The sequence below is a fragment of the Ochlerotatus camptorhynchus genome, unplaced genomic scaffold (assembly GCF_037179485.1).
Source record: "Ochlerotatus camptorhynchus isolate MF236.1 unplaced genomic scaffold, CSIRO-AGI_Acam_v1.1 ptg000067l, whole genome shotgun sequence".
Taxonomy (NCBI): Eukaryota; Metazoa; Arthropoda; class Insecta; order Diptera; family Culicidae; genus Ochlerotatus; species Ochlerotatus camptorhynchus.
This window is the reverse complement of record NW_027040557.1, coordinates 2,409,315-2,435,946: the sequence shown is the minus strand read 5'-3', so window position 1 is coordinate 2,435,946 and position 26,632 is coordinate 2,409,315. Positions and strand designations below refer to the sequence as shown.

The 26,632-nt window shown below is 41.9% G+C and overlaps 1 protein-coding gene across 6 annotated transcripts in view; it reads right to left on the bottom strand.

The window, feature by feature from the left end:
* Positions 1-3,301: 3,301 nt before the first annotated feature.
* rdgA (retinal degeneration A) overlaps positions 3,302-26,632 on the bottom strand; it is a 381,463-nt gene continuing 358,132 nt past the window's right edge. For 3 of the 6 annotated variants that reach the window (XM_065216762.1, XM_065216764.1, XM_065216763.1), the window contains 15 exons: positions 25,235-25,364; positions 24,934-25,154; positions 24,793-24,875; positions 24,541-24,715; positions 22,605-22,815; positions 22,356-22,548; positions 22,006-22,299; positions 21,719-21,942; positions 21,324-21,653; positions 21,129-21,258; positions 20,214-20,261; positions 18,044-18,107; positions 17,064-17,221; positions 9,583-9,758; positions 3,302-9,505 (listed from right to left, as the gene is read on the bottom strand). In XM_065216762.1, coding sequence (XP_065072834.1) covers positions 9,462-9,505; positions 9,583-9,758; positions 17,064-17,221; positions 18,044-18,107; positions 20,214-20,261; positions 21,129-21,258; positions 21,324-21,653; positions 21,719-21,942; positions 22,006-22,299; positions 22,356-22,548; positions 22,605-22,815; positions 24,541-24,715; positions 24,793-24,875; positions 24,934-25,154; positions 25,235-25,364 — 2,481 coding nt within the window. In that variant the 3' untranslated portion in view covers positions 3,302-9,461. The remainder of the gene's footprint in view (positions 9,506-9,582; positions 9,759-17,063; positions 17,222-18,043; positions 18,108-20,213; positions 20,262-21,128; positions 21,259-21,323; positions 21,654-21,718; positions 21,943-22,005; positions 22,300-22,355; positions 22,549-22,604; positions 22,816-24,540; positions 24,716-24,792; positions 24,876-24,933; positions 25,155-25,234; positions 25,365-26,632) is intronic. The other 3 variants (XM_065216765.1, XM_065216766.1, XM_065216767.1) reach the window with 3 other exon arrangements.

The window sequence follows — 26,632 nt, the reverse complement described above, 5'->3', positions numbered from 1 at the left end:
AGAGAAACAGCAACGCCAATCCGAATACTCTAGTTAAGGTCGGAAATGCCATAATAAGAAGCAGATTGGAATACGGAGCTCACATTTATGGCAACGCAGCCAAATCCAACCTGCAAAAACTACAGACTGTTCAGAACTCCTACCTCCGGATAGCAATGCGTCTCCTCAAGACCACACCCATCCATGTCATTCACGCAGAAACTGGGCAGCTGCCACTGGATATTCGTAGGGACTGGCTCACCCTCAAGGAAATCCTGAAAAACACCTTCCATGGCAGGCAGCTTTAGCCGTTCATCGTGAAAGAAATCGAAGACACCCCGGGCAACGGATCGTTCCTCTCGGAAACGGCCGCAAAACACAACTATATCGTTTGCCAAATGCATCCTAAGGATCCCAACATGGCTTTCCAGGACAGAAGAAAGTACTCTGACTTCAACGTTGCCAGAAATATCAAAGAGAAGCTCTTCGAAGAGCAAAAAAAGAAGGAAGGCTACAGTCAAGAATTCTGGAGAAAAAAATTTCTGGAAGCCAAAAACCAGCACTACCAAGATTTCAACCACATCTACACGGACGCCTCGAAGACGGCAACGGGCACAGCCCTAGCAGTTGTAGACTGCACAGACCAACAAATTGTTAAGCAAACCCCACACGCATCAATATATTGACGCGAAGGGGAATTATTGACAATAATATTGATGATGTGAATTCAGAAATATTGTCAATCTCGATATATTGACGTCAATATAGCATGTATTGACAATACGATTATTGTCAATAAAAGCAATCGTGTAGGGTTCACTTTACAGAGAAGGTCAACCCCAATTTTACAATCACCAATGCAGAACTGCTGGCGGTGCTCATTGCCATCGAAATCGCCAAGAAGAAACGATATCAGAAAGCTGTTATCTTCACTGATTCCCGTGGAGCCTGCCAGACCATACGCAACAAGACGAAGACGATAGAGAATTACCAACAATCAATACGAAACTAACGATTTTAAATTGGCTCACCACTTTAGTAGCCTATTGGTCCCAAGCAAACGATTAACGTACCCTATTCTAGTTGAAATTCTATTACTACACTATGTTTGTTTTGATTCGCTATGAAAGTTTGACAGATAACATCAGGGGTGTGTGGATTCATGCAGAACATGCAGGGGTGAGTGAAATAGCTTGGGACTGCTTGGGACCGTTGTTCTGGTACTGAGTGAGCCAAAAATAATAATGATTTTCTTCGGGACCCAGTGGTCTTAGAGTTACCTCTATGGTACTACCAACTACGATACTTTTAAATTGACCGTTGAAACCTTGTTCGATGAACAACTTGCGAGTGTTATGTCTGTTTGTCTGTGATAGAATCATACAAATGAATATTACCAATAAATGGAAGATTATCTCATCTGTCCGATCCTGTTATTACTTTGCTTGTTTGAATGATCGTTTGCGATAAATGGGCGATGAAAGTCAAAAGTGACAGTTTTTTTTTGTTCGGGACATAAAACCACTGCGACCAGTAATTTGATCTATTGTAGTATATCCCGTGTCCTTAGTTTGGTGCATGTCGTATTACTCCATCAATATTGAGAAATGATGAAGTATTCGGTTTTGATACAGTTGTCATTCTTGCCTTCATCGCAAGGAATCGATTCTAATTTTGAAGGTCCCGCTATTTATACCCTTCGGAGTGTTGAAACACCTTCCAAAGGCGCGCCCCTTTGTAGGTCAACATTGGATTCCTTAAGAACAAAAACAAGCAATGACACCGATAATGACCATGCATCAGAACCCTAGTCTTAGCCACTTCAAACTAGAGAACAGCGAATATAAGATTAGGGATCACGTAGATGAAAAGTAACTTCCTAACTCATTTTTTCCTTGTTTCAAGATCATCCTCGGTGGACAAAACCGAGTCTTGTCACTATCAACAAGGCATAAAAAGTAAAAAGGACTAAGATGTGTTCCTTTGATTACAAAAACTAATTTTTTCCTTGTTTCAAGATCATCCTCGGTCCAAGCAACCCGAGGACTTATCACTATCAACAAGGCATAAAAAGTAACAAGGACTAAGATGTGTTCCTTTGATTACTGAAAAATCCTGTTCCCCTAGTTTGAAGGTATCGGTGGTAGACCTTACATCCCGTAACGTACCACGAAAAGGTGATCTACCCACGTTACGGGGCAAAAAGTGACAGTTACGTTATATAGAGGTATTGTATAACAAAATTTGATTGCCTGGTTTCAAATTCAAAATCCAGAGAACCGGAACGAGTGAACATAACTCAAACTCAGGTACACTTTACCAACGGCACATGGGACACTCTTTTTCGATGTGCTTCGCGTACCTCGCAACTTTTCCACTTATTCTCAGGGAAAAACGAAAGACTGCCCAAGTCGAAGTTTCCACGATATTCACCATTACAATCTCGCGCAGTTTTCACACATTCTGAGACATCCCATCTTCGGTTGCGCAAAACCGTTAACTAGCAGGAACAGGGGAGTCAAAACAGAAGCAGCAAAAAACCGAACGCACGCACACGTTTTCCTGTATTCTAATGCACCTCCCAAAAAATATTGGATGTGTCGCATATGGTTACAAATTCCGAATGTTTTATTTATATCCGGAGCCGGTGTGTTACTGATGGTTTGGCGCGCAGTGGCTATTTTCGCACGGTTGTCCGAGTATAAATAGAAGCAACTCTAAATTTTCGGTCGTCACCTCGAGAAGGATTCACCAATCAACAATGTTGATTTCGATCTCCTAACCTCAACGGAACGGTGCGGATCAAAGGTGGCGTTGCAAATTCGGAAAACTCGCACCCGGAGGTCGTCATGGGTTGCTGTGTTTGCAAACACAATTTAATCGTTAATTGATCGCTCATAAGGGCTCGACTTGGGGACAACCACCGAAAGCAAATATGCGTTTTGAGCACACAGTTTATGATGGTCGCTATGAATAATTTATCGATTAACAAGCCAGCAATCATCGGAAACCACAAACATGTTGTGAGAGCAGTAAATTACACGGTATTTATCATTTGTTCCAAGCATGGCGAAATCAAACAAATGCACACCGAGTGTACATAGAGCTTGTTGGGAGCATTTATTTGCTTTAGGTTATCCAGCGGAAAAATGCGAAAATAAACCAATTCTCGTGCAATTATTTGCCTTTCGGTTCAATCGGCTGCAATGACCTAAATATTTGTCTAGGTTTGTTTTTTTTCGAATCGGTTCCCAATACATTTTTTTTTTTGAGGATAGTTCTTTTTTGTTCTACCGAAAATCAATACTGCATCCAAAATCGGTTCCATTTTATGAGATTCAAGAGTTTACAGTTTTGTTCTTTATTACTATTTAGTTTTAGTTTTATTTCTTTTCATTATATCTGGTTTCCGGTTTTGTTGTAGCACTTTCCATTACCCTTGTATGAATTCCTTTTTTTTTTGGTTTTGTGTTGTATTTTTGTATATTTGTGTGTGTACTTGTGTGAAAGAAAAATAATGACATGTGTTTATTGTTTGCTTGAATGTGTGTGTGAGTGGATGTATCTATGCTTTTGTTTTTTTTTAATTGTATTTGAAGTGATGTCTGATTTGTCTTAAATTTTCATTTTGCTTAAATGTTTCTGTTATTAAATAGACAACGGTAGAATCCAGTTGCTGTTGGAGCTGAAAACAACAATCAGGGGAAAATGGAAAACAATACGGGGGACGCAAGGTACAAAGTGCATTGTCTATAAGAATATAATAAATAGAGTGTATTCTTGACTTGTATCTTCCGTATTTTGTATTTGTAAGTTGTTCGAAAAAGGCTTCGGTGTGAGTGCTTGTGTACTGTTTAAGTGCAGCAGTAGTTGAACTAGATGAAATCAATTACCTAATAAATAGTAACACCTTGTTTTGGTTCTGGTTTTTCGTGTTTGTCTAGAGGATTTGCGATTCGCTAAACTAGGTAGTGGGGGAGAAATGGGGGTTGAATAAATTAGAATTGTATTCATTGCAGACTTTTAAATAACTTAACCACCTAAAATTGATGTAACGCTACAAGCTAAGGCTGTGGAATGTGTCTTTCCTTAAGTGTAACTGTTGTATGTGGTTTAGAACTAGATAGGATTTCCTCACAGAAGTTGAACAGCCAATAGAGGAGTCGTTTCAAATTTGAGGTTAAACAACGCGATAAAAATACCAACAATCACAATTCGATTGGACAACCCTTTCCAGGGGAGGATCGATCTAATGAAAAAGAGGAGGAAGTGTTTCAGATGTGAACGTTTTCTTCACTTGAGCTGTAGACTATGTAGACTGGCCAAATGTGTAGTTAAGAATGCCAGAAACAGAAACGAAACGTCAAACAAATTTGACGCACAAAAGTCAGAATTCAGTCGGATACCGATTTGACAGATTGGAAAACGTGCGCACAGCCTACTTTGTCCACGCGGAAGAGTTAGTTGTTGTTGGTGCGTGCTGTAGCAGTAGTGTAGTATTAATAGTTGATGTTTGTTTTTATCATTTACAAAAATATTATCTATTCCCGTTATGTAGAAGTAATTTGCGACTTTTTATATCAAAATAGTGTGTGACGATTCTGTGGTAGCCTGTGATAGTTAATAAATTCTGTCTCTCTTTCTATCGAGTTGAGGATACTATTTACACGTCCAAGTTTCATTTTGAATCGATTTGTTTGGGTTATTTGTTTTTCGAGTATACAAAAAATAAATATCAATTCACTATTGTTTACTCTCTGTTGTTTTTAGGAAAGATAGCTTTTTATCTATTGATGTTTCAGAAAATCGGCAATAATCGGCTTTTGTGTTTACCCAATTACACGTTCGCTCTTTTCAACTACAATTGTTTGGACCCTTTATCCCTATGACTTTCTTTACACTCTAATAAGGTATGGTTTGTTTTATTTTTCTTATTATGTTTTGGTTAAATTTTCTCGTTAGAATTTGCAGCTATGTTTTGTATTGTTTCTCTGTGCTTATTTTTCCGACTGTCAAAAATTTCTGTTAGTACATCGCTTCTGTTGAGGCTTTTGCTCGCTGCTGTTTAGGTGTATTGGTGTGAAATCGAATGAATCAAAAAGTGGTGGACAAAAATGCGACAAATTGTTGCTGGAGTGGTGTCGAAAATGGTTTATTTACGCGAGATAAATTTGGGAGAAATACTGCCATTCAAAACTTGAGGTGCTCGTAAATTGGTTTGCTTTTTCATTTGTTCAGTGATTGGAATTCTGATAAATATTTACATTCGTCAATGTCACGCCGGAGAGGAAATTTTGACGTCTATGATCACATTTTGCTCTCTTTCTTTCGATTCTTGTTTGAATTCGTTGAACTTCGGTGCGGACAGTTTGCTTCGGATCGACGCGGAACTTGTCAGCTGGCTTTTGAGGTTAGAATCGAAAAACGAAAAAATAAAAACATTATTCCGACTTACACCGGAACTCGATTGTCATAAGCTTCATTTGATTTCGTATTGAAATGAGAAATATTCCATTCAACTATTTACAGTGGAATTTTTCGCACATTCAAATATCACACATAACCTCTTATAAATCTAACCTGTGGATTAAAGTTTATCGTTTGACAAGAGAAAGAGAAAAACGTTAAAAAGTACGATTTTCTAAACTCTGTCAGCTCCGTAATTTATATCACGAAGATTTCAAAAAAGTAGAAAAGTTTCCGTTTTTTTTTTGCGAGGATTTTTCTGAAGTTGGTCCTGGGGCTACAGTAGAGGCCTTCTTCCCACTCCCGTTAAGCAAACTGCAAGGTTGGGGAGAGGAAAGAAGCCCTTCCTGTAATGATTATTGCTTCGCATACAAGCTTTCCTAACCTAGCAAAGGTAAAATGGTTCGGCTGCAAAATCTAGGGGCACGAAGATTTTCCATCAAGCCATTTTCCGCGATTAACTGTAATGGAATTGCCACGGGAGTTGAACTTTCATTCGGAACGTTCCCCGACGTGTTTTGACAGTTCGGAAATCCACTCATCCATGGCGACCGTGCACCATGGACGACCGGAGAGCTCGATTTTTGTGTTTTCCAGAAAAAAAGAAAAGTATTTACACAACATGGACAACTGTACAGGAAATACCCGAACTGCCCGGTGAAACATTCCGAGGAAAATGCGGCCCGAATTACGCGGACTTACACCCTAAAAGTAGTCAATACATGCACTCGCGAGAGTCTATACAAAAACGAATTTGTCTATGTTTTCACAGAAGAATCACATTTCAAGTATCTTCGGTAATGCTTCTCATTTTTTTTTTGCTATTCCTTAAGATTAACTCTAGTCTTATTTCGCATTTAGATTTAAAGAACTTTTTACATCCCTCAACCGCTTCCCTTTCACTAAGAATTTCTAATCTTACAATTTAAATTTAATAATTGACTTCAGTTTTCGTGGTTTTTTTTTTTGCTTTCCCATTTCCTCTTTCATCACACTTTGCAACCTTGGGGGCGGGGTGAAAAAAGATTCGTCCTAGCCTCTTTCGATCAAGTTTGATTTGACTAGCATTAACCGAAAAGGAAAGGAAAAGTACTGTTATGAATCTTTGTTTTTTTTTTCGTTTTTAAGGGCACATAGTTTACGCGTTAAATCGCGTTGGTTATCTCTTTGCTTGCACAAAGGAGTAAAACTGAGCGGAGAAAATCAGAAACAGTCAAAATTAGAATTTGGCAATCGCATTCAACTGCATTCTCGCTTGCACACAGACACGCAGCTGTCAAAATTTGACAGGTCTCTCGTACTCCAACGCGACACACGGTGTGTCGACCACGGGGTTTTTCCATTTCAATTTGATGAGATGAGCCTCCAATATACGTAGCTTTAGGTCGTTTTGGTTTTGAACAAAACAAACCAAAATAAAATCAACCACGCTTTCATACAAATCTCGCTGTTTTTAGATCTACAAATTTTTAACTTTCAACTTTTTCAAGCTCAAAAGTCTTATAACGTGTTGTTGTTGTCGTCTATCACTAATATCTAAACTGTTGTTTTTGATGTTATTATTTGGTTTGCTCCTACGCGTCCTACCGTGAGCTTTCTTAATGCTTGATGCTTTTAGATAAATTTGGAAGAATCTGAAGAAAAAATGGGCAAGATTCGATATTTTTTTTTTGCTGAGTGATTCGAAAAAAGATACTAACTACTATACTCAAACACACATACATACACTGTTTGACTGGAATCTTACAACACGTGAATCACATCGTGACGGAAAGTAACTCTTTTTTTTCTCCAAAATACTATCTAATTATTTTGTTTTAAGTTTCAACTTTGGAAGGAAACTGTGTTCTTTAACAAGAAGGAGAAGAACAAGGAACGCTATCGCTTGGAGCATTTTGCGTATTTGGTGAAGCAATTCGATTTTCTCTAGGGTTGTGATATGTTTTTTTTTATTTGCGAAGAGTAGATCTCTTCCTAAAGGAAGAATAGCCAAACAAGCGACAGAGTGTTTAATGACAAGCAATGTTTGCACAGTGGAACAGGGTTGGCAGCACTGGAAATTTGGTTGGAATACACCGAGGTGGCTGCAAAGCAAACAATGGTAGCCATCAGGTATCCACGCTTTCAATGCTTCTACTGTTGCCAATTGATGTTACCGGATGTAGGGTTTCTGTCATACATTTGCCACCAGTGTTGACGCAGTGAACACACTCACAAGGGCAGGGCACCATCGCTTCAGTCTCGGTCAGTAAGAGTGAAAATTGGCCGCCTGAATTCATTGCCTGCCAGTCTAACCACCATTGAGTAATCGAGTGTTTTGCGAGTGCCGGAAAAAAGTCACTTGTCCGCACAATCACAACATCAAACCTGAGATTAAAGTAGGCCACGCTGGAAAACTGACGTGTTTTGATTGTGCTGCTGGTTTTATTCTGTTTACAGGCACCGATGCGAATGTGACTTAACACTGGTGACCCGAGCGAAAACCTGCGGTGGAGTCAACAGGACTTAGTTAGACAATCTCACAGGTCAATTAAATAAAGGGCATTTGAAAGACCCAGATCATAAATGGGTTTGGCAGTGGTAGCAGTCAAAATACACACCTTTTTTTTGAAAATACGGCTCGCACTGGACGGCTCGCGAGAAGAATATGGATGATAACCTATGTCAGAAGTGCCTATCATTCGGATGGATCAATTTCAGCCAAAAAACCGTCCCCCCATTCCACTGTGCAAACATTGTTTTTTTTCCCATAATGCTTATGATGATGAACCCGCAGTTACGGTTGGATGTACACCTAAAAGAAAATCAACATTCAATTGCTGTCGCAAAAGGAAACGAAATTTAAATAAACTGCAACCCAGTAAGTAGAGCCAAACCGCTGACAAATGCCACGCGCTTCCTCGCAAGCTAATCACATTCCGGTACGGTGTGTTTTTAATTTTCAATTTTGGCGTGTCCCATCGGCATCCGTTCGTTCGTCAGTCCGTTCTTCTCTGTGCACTCTGATTAATTAGTAACCATTTTTTCCTCCTCATCAATCATCGATTTGTTTGTCTGTCTGACTGAGCCTGGTATACTTACAGTTTGAGATTCCACTCTACTACGTCTCGAAATTCCGAATAATTTCAAATATCTCAGCAGCTGCGGCTTTCCTCATCCGAAATCCATTCCTAGATTACCTCTTCCCTCCCCCTTACTAGGGCCACAATTGTATAGTAGCAGTGATTAATCGTAACTCATCAATTATTCTCGCAAAACAGAAAACGAAATACTTCTTCTGACTAGAGAGATTGCCTTAACCGTTTAACCTCCTGTTCGAGGCATAAATTACGTAATAAATTAGAACTACATATACTTCCTAGAGTGTGTTCCGTTTTCCATTCATCTCTTTTATAAAATTTTAACAAGAAGGAAAGTTCCCTCACAGCTTTCTAGTATTTCCTTTTTTTTCTTAGTGTAGTCTAGAGTAAGTGTATAACAGTGTGTAGTGTCGATTTAGGCGCCGCGAGTGCAAAACTAAAACCCGCCAGAAAAGGTGAAAACTAAGACCCATAAATAGACGAAGACCGGCTCTTCTTTAAACGCTAAATAGGGTGCCGACTAAGAGTATAATGATGCTAATAATAAATAACAATGAACAATCACTTGCGAGTTTTATTCCCCGCACTTTGCCTGCCAGGGATTGGAAACTCGCTTTATCCTCTATCTAGATCGGTGTCTTGCAGAACCGTCCTCTCGCAACGATTTACCAAATTTCCCATTATTATAGGGGATGAGAGGGGGGTACACAGTTTGTAGTATATATATTCACAGGCGTCGATCGATGTCTCAGTCAGTGCTTGATTGGAGTTTGTCTTTTCTTTTTTGCATTTCTCTTTTGATTGTTTGATTTCTTTAAGGAACAGTGATAGCTGTTGGTGTGTCGTGTTTGTACCCAGCGCCTAGGAAAAGGAACACTGACGGCAACTGGCAGCTGACGACGATGATGACGGTGACGGACGACGATGGGTGGTGTCTCACGCACTCGCCTGGTAATCGGCGAGCTGAAACTGTTCTTGATCTGTAAAAATTAAGATCGAATTAGTATTCAACAATTCAGAAAGCTAGAGAACTGAAAATGAGTGAAGTCACACTTACGAAGGTACTCACTTTCTAGGTAGGCCGCCAGCTCCCGGTCTTCGGCTTCCAGGGCCAATAGGCGAGCCGTTCGCCCGTTGTTGTCCTGGATGATCAAGCTGGCGCCAGCCGCCACGAGCATGTAGCATATGCTGCGCCGCTTACTGCTGGCCGCCTTGTGAAGGGCCGTCTGGCCGCTGTGAAAAGAATTGTTTGCAAAGTTGTTAAACTTTAGTTGGAAAATTATGTTAAAGATAAGACCTGTTTCCTCATTAAATTCATTTTCATTTAAATCTTCACCTAGCTTGGTTGAAAAAGAAGCTCGATTTCCAGAAAATAAAATATCTGCTTTGTAACCAACTTCAAACTTAAAATTTTTGGATTTAAATCGAAGATATAGGGCCTTATTATAGGTGTCACTACACGGTGATAAGGAAGTTATACTCATACTAAGAACCGTGATTGCCATACAAATCAAATGGGAATCACTTCACCGTGACGACAAGTGACAAGTTTTCACCGTGAAGTGACATCCGTAATAAGCCCCATAGTTTGGTTTTGAATTCCAAATTAATGTGGCTAAACGACCAACCCTTAACAAATTACATAACAACGATTCTAATGGATCGTGTTTAAACCTAATATTCAAACAGACCCGATGATTCTGAATCCCCTTGCCCCTTAAATTCGGCACAGTGGACCTGGCCGTTTGATGTATGTTGCGCATCTCTGATGTAGAATGCCCGTTGAATAGGCATTTAATAAAAAAAAAATGCATTTGATGTCCATCGTTTGTATAAACAAACAAAATAGGAAAAGAAAAATCGTCGCTCTGCACAATTAGGAGATTTTATTACTTTCGCGGCGGAGAAGGTTTTGTAGATTTCAGTTCATCCACCAGCATACCGTTTGGTTCAATAAATTACAATTACAATTACATACAGTTTGACCCAAGGGGTATTAAACTCTGCACATATTAATGCGTGCCGAGAGATTAAGCTGCGTCGAAAGCTGTGCCAACCGCTGTGCCGAACGTATCGAGGTATGCTACACGCAGGCAAAAGAACGTTAGAATTCATAAGATACATTTATTAATTTTAGCCACAAGAAATCAGTATGAATTTCATTGATTTGCCTTATGAAAAATAATGTTGACAAAAAAATAATAAATCGGAGCAGACTGGAACCGAACCATGGACGTTGAGATTACGGGGTCTGTATGTTGACCACTCATCTTTCAACGCTTGGAAAAATGGAATGGCTAAAGGCGTACAAGAGCTACCCCATGTTACTAGACATTCATTCATAAGTCACGCTTATGAAATTCATATTTGTTGTTCATAAGTCGAGCCTTATGAAATTATTAAGTCTATTTGCCTCAGTGTAGTTATTATGTCTTGGGATATGCGTTTGGCAACCCTGAAAGTAATAATGACATTTGAGATTGTATTTACATTTGCAATTTTTCTGATCGTTCTTGGCAAGCATTCAGCTTCATTCTCACAAGAGCATGAGCGGGAACTGGAAGTCATCGAACCTGTACCTTCAAATGAAACCATTTCACAAGATTCTTGCACTATGTCCCCCCTTTGAGTTACTGATTCCTTGCGGATGTGCAGAAACAAAGGCATAACTTGATCGATGGTAGACGAAATTGCCACCTCTTCGACTAAAGCAGACCCAGAACAAAAACGGATAATAGTTCAATCCCACATTCCACCCTAACAGCAACATCCTCGAACCAGCTTTTAATGAACTGATCGAGTCGGAAGTATGTGTCGATGAATATGATGCCTACTACCTGAACTCAATTACACACCACCAACCGTTCCAGCCTATCAAGCTGTCAAGCTCACGATATTATGCAGTAGTGGTACCTTACGGAATGTAACACCAATGAAAATCAATGGCCAATGTGTCACCGATGAAAACCACCAATTACCCTCCACTCCAGATCTGAAATACATCGGATATGAGACTCTCAGTCACCTTCAACGGAAGCGCTTTATCCAGGCCTGTAGGACTGCATAGAACTCGAAAAGTTTCAGCCCAGGGAACAGAAATCTCAAACTTAACCAATGAGGACGATTCGTGATTCAAGAGCTACAAGAAACGGCAAGAACATAGCTCGCAAACTCTGGATAAGCCGTATTTGAAACGAAAATCTATGAGGGGGTCTATATCAATTGCATATATGAGGGGGTTAGAAGGAAGGGGGTGTAATTGACTTTGATCGATTCTCTTAATCGACTTTCTCTTTTGATAGCCAAAGCTTTATAAACAGATGTTGCGCTATTCCTGCCACATAGTTTGATAAAGGAGGTTCTCATCTAGCATCCAGAATGGCACACGAATCAAGGATTGTGTTTGCAGCTGAAATACTAACGAAAGAGAAAGTCGATGAAGAGAATCGATCAAAGTCACTTACAGTTATAGTTACGTGAAAAATCACGTAGAGTATCTCTTTTTGGTTTGCCGTCATTTTTACATGACCCAAGTAGAATCTACATGACACCACTTATATATGAGGGGAAATTCCATTTGAAACCGTTACATTTTTTAATGAAGTTTACGTGATTCTATGTGCGTTTCACGTAAACCCAAAGTGATTTTCACGTCTGAAAAAATAAATGAGTGACACTCAATATGGCGCTAGTTCAGTGGGCATATTTTAGATGTTACTTTTTTGTGGGTTAATTTAATGTGGTAAGTTTAATTTACATAGAGAATATTTAAGTCTGTTTCTAGGGGGCGACCCCGGCGTAGTGGTTAGCATCCACACCGCTCACGCCAAAGTCACGAGTACAAATCTCACCCCCAGACAAGTCACAAATGACCCAAGAGTGTTAAAGTGACTATAACTTAAAAAAAAAGTTTGTTTCTCTTTTAGTGTGACAGCATCATTCATGGTGTAAGATCAGGATAGGTATTTGTAATACATGTATGTTTTCCCGTTCCCGATCCTTGGCCCGATCGAATCTAGTTTCAATACGTTTTTGTTGCCGATGTATATATTTTATGACAAAGTAAAGGCATATGCTTAAAATAATACTAGATCTTTGCCTAATGCGAAATCAAGAATACATTTTATTCAAATTGTAGCAGAATTAACATCATTAGAAATCACCATGAGCTGTACTGAAAGAATCACGTAACTTCTATGTGATAATCCAGTGACGTTGAAACTCACTGAAATGAGTGCTTTCATATGAGAATCACGTAAGGTCCACGTGAAAAGTGCTATGGAAAAAATCTATGTATGTTTTCACGTAGCATTAACGTGAGGATTATTTTGAGTGTATATTCATACGTAAGTCAAAAATGTGCCTAGGATATTTTTTAATTTGTCCAGAGAAGCAGGATAGCTCAATAAATCGACTAGTATACTCAGTTTTCAAGAAGATTCCAAATTCAAAACTATTTGAACATCCCTATAAAAACCTGACGATTTTGATGGAGATTTTCGTTGCTGCCGGAGAAGGTAGCAGGGAGTTTCGATGAAGTTTTGCGTGTTCACGGTGGAAAGAATACCGCACGATTTCGGTGGAGTTTTCCGGACGAGTTCAGTGTTGTCAACGGAGGTTCCAGTGAGTTTCGACGGAGTTTTCTCACGTTTTCTGTGGAGGAGGTTCTGCACGATTCTGGTGGTGATTTCCGATGCTGCCAACGGAGGTTCCAGCAGGTTTCGACAGAGTTTCTCGCGTCCGATGCTGCCAGCTGGAGTAATTTTGTCGAGCCAGGAGTGTGGATTTGAGCGAACCGAGGCGAACTACAAAACAGAACAGGGTTGAGCCTCCGGTTCGACTGGTCGTTTCTGTAGACGACTTATATCAAAGAGAACTTCATCGCCTCTCTTAGCTTTGTTGGAAGCGTCCTTCAAAACGTCCGTTGGATCCTTCTTCATGTCGTCTTCAACGAACTTGGCATCCCGGGTAATGTAGATTTTTCGCGTGGTTCTGTCCAGGAAGCGATAAGCTTTATGATCCGAGGAGTAACCCACAGAAGTTCAACTTTTGTGCTGTTGCGTCCAGTTTCTTCCTCTTTACCTTTTGGATGTGAACCCAAGCACTGCAGCCGAAAATCTTGAGTTGATCCGAGGGGGGCGACTCTATCTACGATGCAGAAAATATTGTGTTTTGCTGTGGCTAGCTGCTCGCACGCTGAGTAGATAGAAAGAAGATTGATGACGATTCTGAAGATTTCCTGCAAAAAGATGTTTTTTTTTTCCTTTGGTTTGTTTTTTTTCCATTGATCTTGTTTTCTGTGCTGAGCACCAATGCTACCGACGTGCCAGGAAGGCAGCTCCTACACCTGGACCCTACCTATCGACCCATCAACTCATGAACCGGGGACCAACAGCTTTACTTCCCATCCGAAGGAAGGCGTGATCAGAGATGTTATGCCCCAGAACATCCCGGCGGCACCGACTGGGATTGAACCCAGGCCTGCTGGGATGAGAGGTAATCACGCTTACCACTACACCACCAGCGCCGTTATGCAAAAAGATGATGCGCGATGCAAGTAGATGCGTGAAATGAAAGAAGATTTTTCGAAGATTAATTCACTAGTGTGAGATTTTTTGAGCATCTAGAATTGAGATTTAGATGTGTCGCCCCCCTCGAGTTGATCGACCGTCCAAAGCTCGAATGGTGTGACGTCGAGAGGCTTCGTTGGCAGAATGTTTTGCAGGTAGACTTCTGTGGTCAGCGCTTCTGCCCAGTAGCATTGCTCTAACTGTGCATCGAAAAGCATGCATCGTTTTGCTGGGGACTATAACAGGCGGTGTACTGCGCCGATATTCCCTCTCGCTTGTAGAACGCACTTAGCTTGCTTACTGCTGTACTCGCCACCCTGATCAGAGCGGATAGCCTTTGGCTTTTGGCCAAAAAATGTCTTGGCGTAGACAACGTACTCCTCGATTTTTGTGGCGACCTCGGACATTAGGCTGTGGTCGTCGATCATGGTCATAAAGTACCTGTAACCGCCAACCGATGGCACCTCAACTGGGCCGCAGACGTCCGTGTGCACCAGGTTCATTGGTGCTTTCGATCTAAAATGAGATTCACATGGTAAACGGGTGCGTGGCTTCTTGCCCTGTAAGCAGCATTCACACGTTTCGTCGATGCTGCACCGGGAGAGCATCAGACCGTCCACTAGTTCGTCCTTCGCCAAATGGTCGATTGCTTTCGGTTCCCGGTGGCCAAACCGGCGATGCAGTCCTTGTTATGGTGGCCGCTTGCCACCATTACGACGTCTTCCGGATGCTTTATTTGGTAGAGCCCCTGCTTCAAACGCGCCACGGCGATGGTGGCGTCTCTACGAAGAATTCGACAGCCGGTCGCGTCGAAGACAACTGTAACTTGCTTTTAAACGAGAGCCGGAACGGAAAGTAGGCTCATCGAGAGGGTGGGGGCGTAGAGCGCAAAGCTGATGTCCATTTCACGACGATGTCAATGCTCGTCGGCGCACTTGACTACGCAGCAACCTACACCGCGCACCTCCGCTTGTTTCCCTTCCACCAGGTTGACGAACTTAACTTCGCTTTCACGTACTTCTCGGAAAAGCTACCGATCCGCTACGGTGTGCCGTGTAGCACCGGAATCGACGACCCACGGCTTGACAGCTTCACCATCCGATGCTCCTCCTGCAGCTAGCGCGAACGAAACTGTTTCCTTCTTGCTGGTGGCTATTCCTTGTTGAGGTTGAGGTTGCGATTTTGTTTATGCCTTGGATTTTGGATTGGATTTTGTTTATGCCCCAGTGGCATTCAATTGGCTTCTTCCTCTTCTTGCTGTCATGGCCGACCCGCAGCACCGAGCTCGATCCAGCACCTTGTCACTTTGCTGCCTCTTCCAGGAGCTTCCTTTTGATTAGCTCCAGCGTGAGGTCATCATCCGACGAATCTATCTTAATTATATATAATCGGATATTAGCCTTCCGTGCTATAACCCCCCTCGTGTATGCTTCACTAACTGCAGTTCCCCCATTGACTATGATCTCTCCATGAAAGAGGCAATGCAATAGAAGATTTTTCACTGATGGATCACGCATTGATGGATCCACTGGCTTCGGCGTCTTCAATGAATACTCAACCCACTTCCGGAAACTTCAGAAACCTTGTTCCGTTTATGTTGCTGAGCTAGCAGCAATCAACTTCGCATTGGGGATGCTTTCCGACATGCCCATAGACCATTACTTCATCTTCTCGGATAGTCTCAGTTCGATTGAGGCTATTGGGTCGATGAAACAAGGTAGGCACTCATCTTATTTCCTTTCAAAGGTAAGGGACCAGATGAGTTTACTGGTTGAAAGATGTGATTACCTTTGTATAGGTCCCCTCACGTTGCTCAATCCCAGGCAAATAAGAAGGCAGACTCTTTCGCAAAAGTGGGCGCACAACAAGGCGAGATTTATGATAGAATAATTTCATACGATGAATTTTTCCCATTAGAACGTCAGAGTTCTCTTTTAAGTTGGCAAAACGATTGGATTGGATTGTAATTCTCTTGGGCGGTGGTTACATTCCATTATTCCAAATGTTTCTTCAAAGGTCTGGATGTAAGTTGGGGCTTCATTCGCGTGATTTCAAGACTTATGTCCAACCACTACTCGCCTGACGCACATCTCTACAGAATAAACCCCGTTGACAGCAATATATATATATGTAGGTGCAGAACCGGTTCCCAGGTAATGACGCCTCCAGAGCAAGACTGTTGGATACCCTAGTGGCCCGAGGTAGACAACCCTTCCGTGATCCTCCCTACATGCATGTTACAGTTTGATGTGACCATCCCCTCCTTTCCAAAAAATTTCCAACCATTGTGTCCCAGTCTTATTATCCTCCTGTTTCTGTGCTACTTGCCCATGCCCAGTCAGGATTTGGTCAACCGTCCGAGAGTAGTATCTGAAGGAGTTTTCAGAAACCAGTTTCCTACCTAGGTCCTTCCAATCGAAATTGCTACCCATTAATCTCGAACCCGCCACGAGTAATTTGTCCCCAATACTAACCTAGAACTACTGCTGTTTAAAATTTAAATTCAAACATTACTTATTTTTTGGCCCCGCAAAGTGTCACACACGACTGAGCCTAGTAAATAAAAGAACTAATTAAAAAAACCTTGACTTGAGAAAATACTTGTGATTTCGAAAAAATATTCCATGATCTCAGATCTAGACCAAAAAGCCGTGATTCATTGGATACTACAAACAAATCTCTGACTTCAACAATTTTAAAAACCTTTAGATTTGATTTACAATCTAGGATTTAAGTTCCAAACCGCTAATAGGGCTGTATCCGTCAGCTTCACCTGCAGATGTGGTTATCGTCCATCTAAATAAAATCCCAACGACTCCAACCATTTATTCAGCATACACAAAGTTACCAACTGTGCCGTCACTCCGTTGAAACTCGTATAATTTTCTATTAAATGTGTTGCCAGAAACAAATGTTTACCACTCCACTTTCCACAGTGTTTTATATCCCTCCTTTTTGCCATACTTACGTTTCGTTGTCGATCATGTTGACGATGCTGTTCGGTGCATAGGAAATCAGATACCGCACAATGTCCTTGTGTCCATACCGGGCAGCGTAGTGCAGTGCCGTCTGGCCGCTGGAATCGATCGACAGCAGCGAATATCCTTGCAGGTGCAGGTCCTTCAGCTGAAACGAACAAGGAAAAAAAATGTCATAATTTAATTCGCTGTGTAAAAGTTAGTTTGCTATTGCTGCGAGAAGAGTCTTAAAGGCCACTGGGGAGAAGAATTCCAGCAGAATTTCAATGAGGAATTAATTTACTCCACTGGAGGAGAGGAGAATAAGTCGAGTCGAGAGTCAAATTTTGACCTGTTTCTGCAAAGCAAAAAAAATAGTGACGCAAAGAAGGCAACCGGTCTTTTCGAGAACAATAGGGTGGAAATAAACTTTTAATTAAAAAGCGCATATTTTTTCATGGTTCCCTGCTCTCTTTGAGTTATGACCGCAGTTCGGCCAGGCCCGGTTCATAGTCTCACGTTTCGGGGCAGGAATTTTTCTCTCATCAGTTTTTTGTTGTTGTTGTTGTTGTTGAATGCTGCAAGGTGGGAAAACTTCTCCAGATGAACGGAGCTCTCCAAAGATAAACAACAGATCCTTTCTGGCAGGAGAAAACTTTACCTTGTAGGCGTTAAATGGTTACGAAATTTATTGCACCTTATGCTAGAGTACTCGCTCAAGTTTCCGTATCTTGTCGAGTGCAGTTCGCCTTTGCTAGGGGAGTAATTTGTGAAGAGTTTAAGGGAAAAGATTGAATTTTGAAAAGTTTTTTTTCCTCTGGATAAGAAAGGCAAAGGTTTTACGATATCCGAATTACAGCTGACAGTAAACTGACAGCATCGAGGAAAATTTGATTAAACTCGCGAAAGACATTAAATTTCCATAGCTACCAAAGCCTGCTTGGACTTTTCTCCCAAGAAAGCTATTTAAAATCGGCACCAAATCACTTACCATCACCAAATCACCCGTTTTGGCAGCCTTAATCACCGCATCCGTTGTCTTCTCCAGTAGATTGCTGGATTTGTGTTTCGCAGAACGCGCGTCACCACCGAGAGTTATGCAAATGTTTGCCGCAATTACAGCGCCGGAAGCAGCAGGTGGTGGCAGTAGTAACAAGCAGCAATATGGTGGGCAGTTGTCAACATCACCACCAACACGGCACGGTCAGCAGATAGGTAGAGGAAAATGAAACGAGAAAAATTTAACAAATTAATTTAGCAGTGTTATTGTGTTTTATACCGAGGAAAAAAAATTACGCTTTAAGCTACAATTAGCGTTGCCTCGTACCAGGTTAGCAGAGGTGAATATATTATGTACACGAGAAAATGTGACGAGAGATAAACAAATCACATAAATCATGCCTAATTTGGTTGAGCTTGAAGGTAGTATACGGGCGGCATGTTGTAATGTTGTTCTACTGTTTACATACACGCTAATATGAATATATGTACGAATCAATTATTTACAGGCAGGAAATGCGATGAGATTAGATGAAATTGAGTGCCCAAATAAGAGCAAATGAGTAGAGGAATGGGAGGGAACACAGAAACACTCTCAATTAAGGCCTACTATGTACATTTACATTCAGCTACGCAGGGAAACGCATGCAAGGTGAAAGAAGGATCCTACGGTGAGTCGTCACGCATTTAATCTTCTTCGGTAAGAGCTTCGCTTTATCTCGCTGTTTAGGTTCCAGAAGAATACTGATGTTTCAATGCACAAGCACACATACATTGAATGGCGAATGATAAGGATGACTGGTACAGTACCCTAACAGTAGTATGAAGTTAAAATTTTATTCAATCTAATTGCATTATAGATTGGACGTAAATTTAGTTTCTCATATTATTTGGTAGGGAAAGAACCGGTTTTGTGAATTGAATATCCCCTTTATGTACCCCCTAAAGATAATAGGTAAAGGCATTGACACTTCAGCTCTGTTGTACAATATAGTAGCTGGCGGTTTGGGATTTGTGGGAATTTCCGAAACGATTGAACGTTTGCTTCATGATCAAACCCTAGAAATCCTTTCATAGATTCCTTATGAGAAGGTGAAAGTAGTGTTTTCTACTCCGACAAATCTTCACTATAAAATGAACACTCTCTAACGGTTAAAAAGCTATCAGTGAACTTCATTTCTAGGGAAATAACGCGGTTTTTAATTATTGAGAGTGATCGATCTTCATTAATAATTTACCATGTTATTCAATGTTATCCAATGCATTACTGCATTTCGAAACGAGAAGTTTGGGGCGTTGTAAAAACGCTTTCAAAATAGATCGATAGAGAAGCAAGCAGCAGCAGAATGCATACAAACAAACACTGCAAATGTGTGCGTGACGCTGAGAAAATGCCAATACTCGATAACTTTTTTTCAAATGGACGTATAAGCTTTTGTAAACAATGCATTTGATCGTCGATTTGACGTAACTGGTAGCTCGCACACGCTTACTAACCCCTACCCGCTAGTGGTGTTAGTAAGCGTGTGCGTGCTACCAGTTACGGCAAATCGACGATCAAATGCATCAAACGCGGACGCTGCTTAGATTGACAAGAATATGTAAATTCCCCTATCTAATTTAATTTTTTGATGAATTTAAAAAAAAATATCAACCATTTTGATTCTCAACTCTATAGGCTGAAATTTCCCCCTTCCTTATTCCAGCGCCTGTGTATAATTATGCAAAACTTCCAAGCCGAAAATAGTTACACACCGACCTAAAATGGACACAGGTATTTTTCGATGCACGAAACCACAATATTTCCACGATTTCACAAATCTCAGGTAATCATGACGTTTGAACATTAAAAGCAAACTGAAAGAAAAGGGAACTGCAACCGCATCATGATGGCCATTGAGATTTGTCAAATGAGGGCAACATTGTTATCGCATGCATCGAAGGATGAAAGCAAAAAAAAATCAAACCAACCAAAAACTGCGAAACATCCAGGGAGCAGTTCCATTAATTTAATGAGGGGGGGTCTTAATTGCACACAACTGCTAAACATTGAACGCTCGGACGGGTCCGACACCACCAATCGGGTCCCGGATGTCATCCAATATCAATACAACGAAAAATAGCCTACTACGATGTGCCTGCTCCAATGCAACAATAATCACCTGAATCCGAAGGCATCTTCGTTCAACCCGAACAATCGCTCGTGGAAGCTGTTTGCCCGTTGACAGTTGCGGATGAGCGTGAGGGTGAGTTTTGTGTCGTTTTGGATTCGATACACGTGGGTGGCGGGGTGGATTTGATTTAGCGTGCATTGTTTTGATTTTCATTAGTGAAGAATAGATAGCAGTGTGAAGAAGAAAGAGAAAATGTTGAGAAATTTTAATAATTATAAATTGTGTAGTTAAAAGAGTGAGAAATTTCAAAGCATTCCGAACGAGGTGAGAAAATTCCAGGAAAGACGGAGAAAAACAGGGAAAACCACTGCCTGCCACGCTTATAATGGAGCTTTATGCTGGTGGGGTAGGTGACCGAAACGAGCTTCTCGCCTAGTGCCTGCCATTTGCCAGTTGTCTATTTTTATTTTGTCAAAGGTTTGCAGCAGGAGAAGAAGGTTGAAGATGGATGATGGGAAAAACATCATCCAGCGATCCAACGGTGCCGTCGATGGTCGTCTTTGAAGTCATTGAATTACTCAGGACTGGGAACTGGGAAAGGGGAATGGAGAAGGAGATGAAGGAGCAGGATCAGACGAGTATTCAAACATCATTTAAATTTCCATTTAATGAAGAGCAAACATGACACGTGGAGGAGATAAAGGCAGTCATATTCCTTTTTCTACTTTGCGCTCGTGTGCACAACGCTCTGGGAAGGAATGAATGTACGGTTAGTGTGAAAAGGCTTTGCCTCCTAACTGTGGCCGTTTTTGTTGTTGTGAGACAGGCTCTTTTGAGAGGAAAAACGAGGCAGGCAAAAGGATCTGTTTATTTGAATAGAATTAGTGTGAAAGAAAACGAGGTTCAACCTGTTGTGTTAGAGATCCGGAAAGTTGAAAATAAGCTAAAGTTTCGGAATGTTACCTCCTAAAGTTGACCAACTGATCCAGACTTTGACCATTGCCGAGGGTTCCTGCACTGTGGCTATCCGAAACGCCGAGATTGTTCCGAGGACTGTCCTGCGATCCATGCGAACCCTGGGAACCTTGAGAACCTAAACAAAATAGACCCGTTAGGAACCCTTCAAAAACATCACGGGAGCAAAATAATGCGACTCACTCTTTCTCGATGGAATGTCAAGGGCGGGAGACAGCGTATCTGATGTACTGCCCGAGCCGGGGCCCGACAAGGATCGGTGGAAGAACTTCAACCCTGGCGATTGGGGTGTTCCATCGCGTGATTCTCGGTCGCTGGATTCCACACTACTCAGGTGCCCCGCGATAGAAGATCCTTCCTTCGGCAGGTGGCCGCCACTTTCGTCTTCCGGTGTCTGCGGTAGCGTGGGACACTCCTGATCCAACAAGAAGATGCAATCGGTGGCAATGTCGGTAATAAAGTGGAGATTTTCCTGCGCTCGGTCCACCCGGAAGAACCGCTCCGCTGTGCAAGCTGCGTATGGAGAGAAGTGGCAATTGTAGGGTTTCGAAGTTCGTGATGTGAGAAAGGGTACTTACAATCGATAAAGCACCACTCCGGCGACAACTTCGGACTATCCGGTTGTTCTTCGCAGTACTTGTTGATGAGGACTCGGACCTGCTCGAGATCGGTGACGGGCACTTCCAGCGTGCCCAGGTTGACTGCCGAGTTCTTCAGCAGGTCCTTGTCGTAGTGATTCTGCTCGTAATCGGACATCATGATCTTCATCAGACCTAGGTTGAGAGATTCGCATTTTTCTTGCCTGGAAAAATAGTAACTACAGATTATTTAAGTCCGGCAAAAGGCTAACGAAGGGTCAACATACAGCACATTGGCCCTTCCGGGCTTCCGTTTCGCCAGCATCACAGCCTTGTTCAGCAGGGTCATTTCAATGGTGGACGGCTTGAGCTTGCACGCCTCGCCGTCCACCTGCATCGGGATGGTTTTGGAGGTGACAATCTTGGCAGACTTGCACTGCGCTATACAGGTCCCGTGGCCACCGGCCTGCAGCAGCGGGAGCTGATATGTCGTCAGTCCAACCACCTCGATCATACCGTCGTCGGTTGCCGGTTCGAACTGACCACCGGACTTGTTCCACGGATGGGTTCCACCTCCGTAGCTGCAAGAGTTGATCAATCAGTATCTGGATGAAACCAACCGTAGTCATCAACTTACCTTGGAATGTTCAGAAATACTATCGCATGCACCTTGTGCTCCTTCAGCTTCGAGGTCAGATCCTTGCCGTCGCACTCCAGCGTGACAAACTCGGCCAAACCCTTCCACTTTCGCTTCAGCAGATCCTTTCCGCCCGCCTGCCCGTAGAACATCTTGTTCCGCAACCGGGAGTTGAACTTCTCCGGATGGGCCTCTGTAGATGTTAAATCAAGTAAATCGTAAGAAGCATCACTAAGACTTCAAACCTACCTCTCGCCTCGTGGAACTCCAGCGCAATGTGGGCATCAACTCCCAGTGAAAAGTAGTTGTTGACCACATTCAGCGGGAGATTGTCCTTGCCATCTTCGGCGTTCGTCACGGCAGTGTTCGGTTCCACCTTCAAGTTCCACCGGTCCAGCAGGACCGTGTCCGAGTTACCGATGTTGCCCAGAATCTTCCCAATCGGCTCGTCCGTATAGCCCTACCGAAACGAAACGAAAGTCGAACGAAATCAAGAGATTATGACGACCATGCCTTTTTCCCCTTCAGGGGGAACCAATTTGCCGTAAATAATCCATTCCAAATGATTGCACCCCGTCCATCCCACTCAAATGGAAAACAATAGCGCCCGGGGGTAGGCAAAAGCAAGGCGGGAACCATCGAAATAATGCCGGGACGGAAAAGGAGAGATTTGAAATCAATTCCCCGGTAATGGTGTTAGATTCGGTCTTGCGGTTCGTCCGTCCGTGCGTTGTAACTTTGTGTCGTGTAAAATCCTAGAACGCTCACACAGACAGACAGACAGACAGACAGGGGGATGGAGCTATTGTTGGTCGAATGACATCCAGAAACAATCACGTTTTTCAATCAATTTACTTTTATCTCTTCAAATCAAATATTATTTTATTCGCCGAGTACAAATGCCAGCCCGGCAAGCATGAGTTTCGACGCAGGACTTGTTGGGTGCAAAGAGGTCACATGTGGTGCTGCGGAGAGGTGGAGCACTTATATGTGAAGCACGATTTTGCATTGGCTTGATAATGCTCCGATTTGGTCGGTTGGTTGGTTGAGAAGCTTTCGATTTTTACGACAAATTGCGACATCGATTGGAAGTATATGGGATGGACAAATTGCGTGTCTCGCTTTTCAAATGAATGCGGGAAAGTCGTCTGCCTACGTGGTGAATTTTGTGTACGAATGATGCGACGGCTGGGGGGGGAAGTCTGAGACTTTCTGGGTCGTAGAGACAGCACTGGATAAAGACCTCTACACTGGGGTGTTTCATTTTGAAAATGGTATTTGCAATCCAGAATTCATAACTTCAAAGTATGAGCCTGTGCAAATAAGGGATACAATTTAATGAATCTTTGCCATCACCGACCTTCACTGATTTGTAGTAAACTTTGCATAGTTGTTCCAGGCTTTTCCCCAATCTCCCGGTTCGCTCGTCACTCTGCTCATGCCACACTTGGCCTATACCATGCGATCTACTCGCCACAAATGAGGGAGCAAGATATATCGTCGGATTCGTGCAATACTGGCACAACTCAAAATCTGTGAATTTTCACAATCAAGTTTCAATTTGATACATCTTTTCATTTCCATATCAACAATCAGATCAGATCTACTTTTAATTTGAGGGGTGCCCATTTGTCATGTAAAACTGGGCTTACTTTTTTGAGTTGTGACCATATTGCATGCAAAAACAACATGCTGAAGGACAACCAAATTTAGAATTTATATTGCCAACTCAAAATGTGTCTTTGATGGTATATTTTGGCCTATAACTTTCGATTTTTCAGGAATTTAAAAATGGGTTTTTGTGGGATGAAACTTCACACTATTTGCCGTAATTTGCCATGAAAATCTCAAAAATTAAAAATTTCGACTTGTGACAGTATTGCATGAAACCGATGAAGTATTTTTTTTTTCAGCAGATTCGTAGAGTTATTTCCTATCGATTGGGGTATTTGGATTTTAATTCATCTATAAATGACAAAGTTACAAGCGTTCAAAACCTAACACCTTTTTGTAATGGTTGCAATTTTAGATTTACCTCCTGTACCTTCCCGTAAGAGGTAGTCTACTACAAAAAAATCATAAAGGTTTACAATCTCAATTTCCCATGTTTTAGATAAACTATTTAGAAGAGCAACGCGGTGTGAAATTTTCTACGGCAAAAAGGTAAAACTAAGAAGACACTTACACCGCCCCATCCGAGGGCCCGCGCCAGATCATTTCCCGTACCGAGCGGCAGCACGCCGACGGCCGGCGCAGGCACAAAGTTGATCTGGTCCAGTACCGAGAGGACCCATCCGACTGTTCCGTCACCGCCGCAGGCCAGCACTCGCAGCTGGGGCACTTTGCGAAACATCTCCAATCTGAAAGAAAGGAAGAAAGGAAGATAAATCAAACTTTTTTTAGTGCTGATTCTCAAGTGTTAAGTACTATAAATTACCCCATTTTCGGTCCACCTTGCGTCAGATCGAACACCTGTCGGGGATTGAGCAACCATTGGAACTTTTGCAACAGTTTGGCACCCTGGAAGGAAGCAAACATTAACATTTATAACAACATTCGTGTGATTTTTTTCCCAAACCTGATTGCCACCGGATTTCGGATTGATAAACACCAGCACCGGGGTGATGTTGGCGGTCGGGATGGGTTTGACCACGAACGTGCGCGGTTCCTTCGGGACCGAGCTTTTCTTGCCGGCCTTCTTTTTCTTCTGGGACGTTTTCCTCAGCGACGATTTGAAGCTGCCCTTCCGCGGGAGCTTCACGATCCAAGACGGTGGCACCACGATGCTACGATGGGTTCCTGGCGATGTAATCAATGTGAGGAAAGGAATCGTAAATCACTTCATTTTGACACCGGAGCGAGAAAAGCGGTTGCCTTACCTAGCGTGCACTCTTCGCCGATCCGTTCCGGGTTGAAGCACGCTTCCTTGTTATGATATGATGATTTACACCAGGCACATGATAAAGCAACAATTTCCTTAGAACTAAACGAGAGCTTCGCTTGGAGTGACTGAAATGGGAAGTGGAAGGAAATCGCGATGAACATTACGATCAGTGTAGAAAAGCTTAAATTTTTAAAAACTTTGTAAAAATCTAAATTAAGCGAAAACTGACAGCAGGTACACTCCTGAAAATTAAAAATAAATGGAAAGGTAGTTAAAAACCACACGAGACCACTCCATAACAAGCTCCCACAGGAATGAATCAACAGTATATTAAATGGTTGCCAAAGGCAATCGGCGGTATTGTGGCATGTCTGCAACCCTTCCCCTTTAGTTACTCACTATATGCTATGTTATTTGAATATTTTATTCAGCTCTAAACATACTCGCATGATCACACGCCACGCCGAACACGAGCACGGTTATTGCTGCCTCTGGAATTTTATGATTGGGTAGCATATTTTGTTGAGCACCGCGCTCGTGAAACCAGGACAAAGGATTATTAATTATTCAATCAGTCATACAGTCGACCAGAGACCCGGGCCTTGTCGGTTGAGTGGCGAGGAGAATTAGTTCAGTCGAAATGTATGCAACTTATGCCCGAAATTTATATGGGACTAATTCGTTGCTGACTGGTTGGGATTAGTTCACACAAAGGGGTTTTAGGCTGTGGTCAATAAAATTCAAATTAGTCCCTAATCTGCGAAATTAGATACCCGATTACATTGCATTTGAAGTAGATTTTCGTGATGGGTGGACATTTGCTTATTTCTAAATAGGTAGTTCGTGGAACTTAAGTTAGCCAGATTTAAGCAACGAAAAATACAGTGAAACTCGGAGGCAGAGCACCAAACAATAAAAAGGAAAAACCGATCGGAGCTCAAAGCAGCACAAACCGAGTAATGGGAAGCGAAGCGAACTCTTGCTCTAGAATTTTCAGAATTAATCACGATAAAAATCAAACAATTAATCGCCATCATATTCACAAAACGAATTTATCTATTCACGGTGACAGGGTTGCCAGCAGCTTTTCAAAAATAACTGGAAAAATACACCAAAACAATCTGGAAGAATACTGGATCCTTCTTTAAAATAAATAAATAAAACCGAAAGCGATTAAGCTGAAGAGGTTAAATGGGCCATTACTAAGATAGCAGCATTTTATTCTTAAATTTGGTTCTGCGTTCGAAGTCGTCAAAATTTGTCTATGTTTTAACTACCTTGAAAATTCGTTCAAAAGGATTTTGTTGGATTTACCTTAAGATTTGTTTAAACGTTTCACACACAAGCAACTATTTTTTTTTTAAATTAATTTGAAATCTCATTAGAGTTCAAT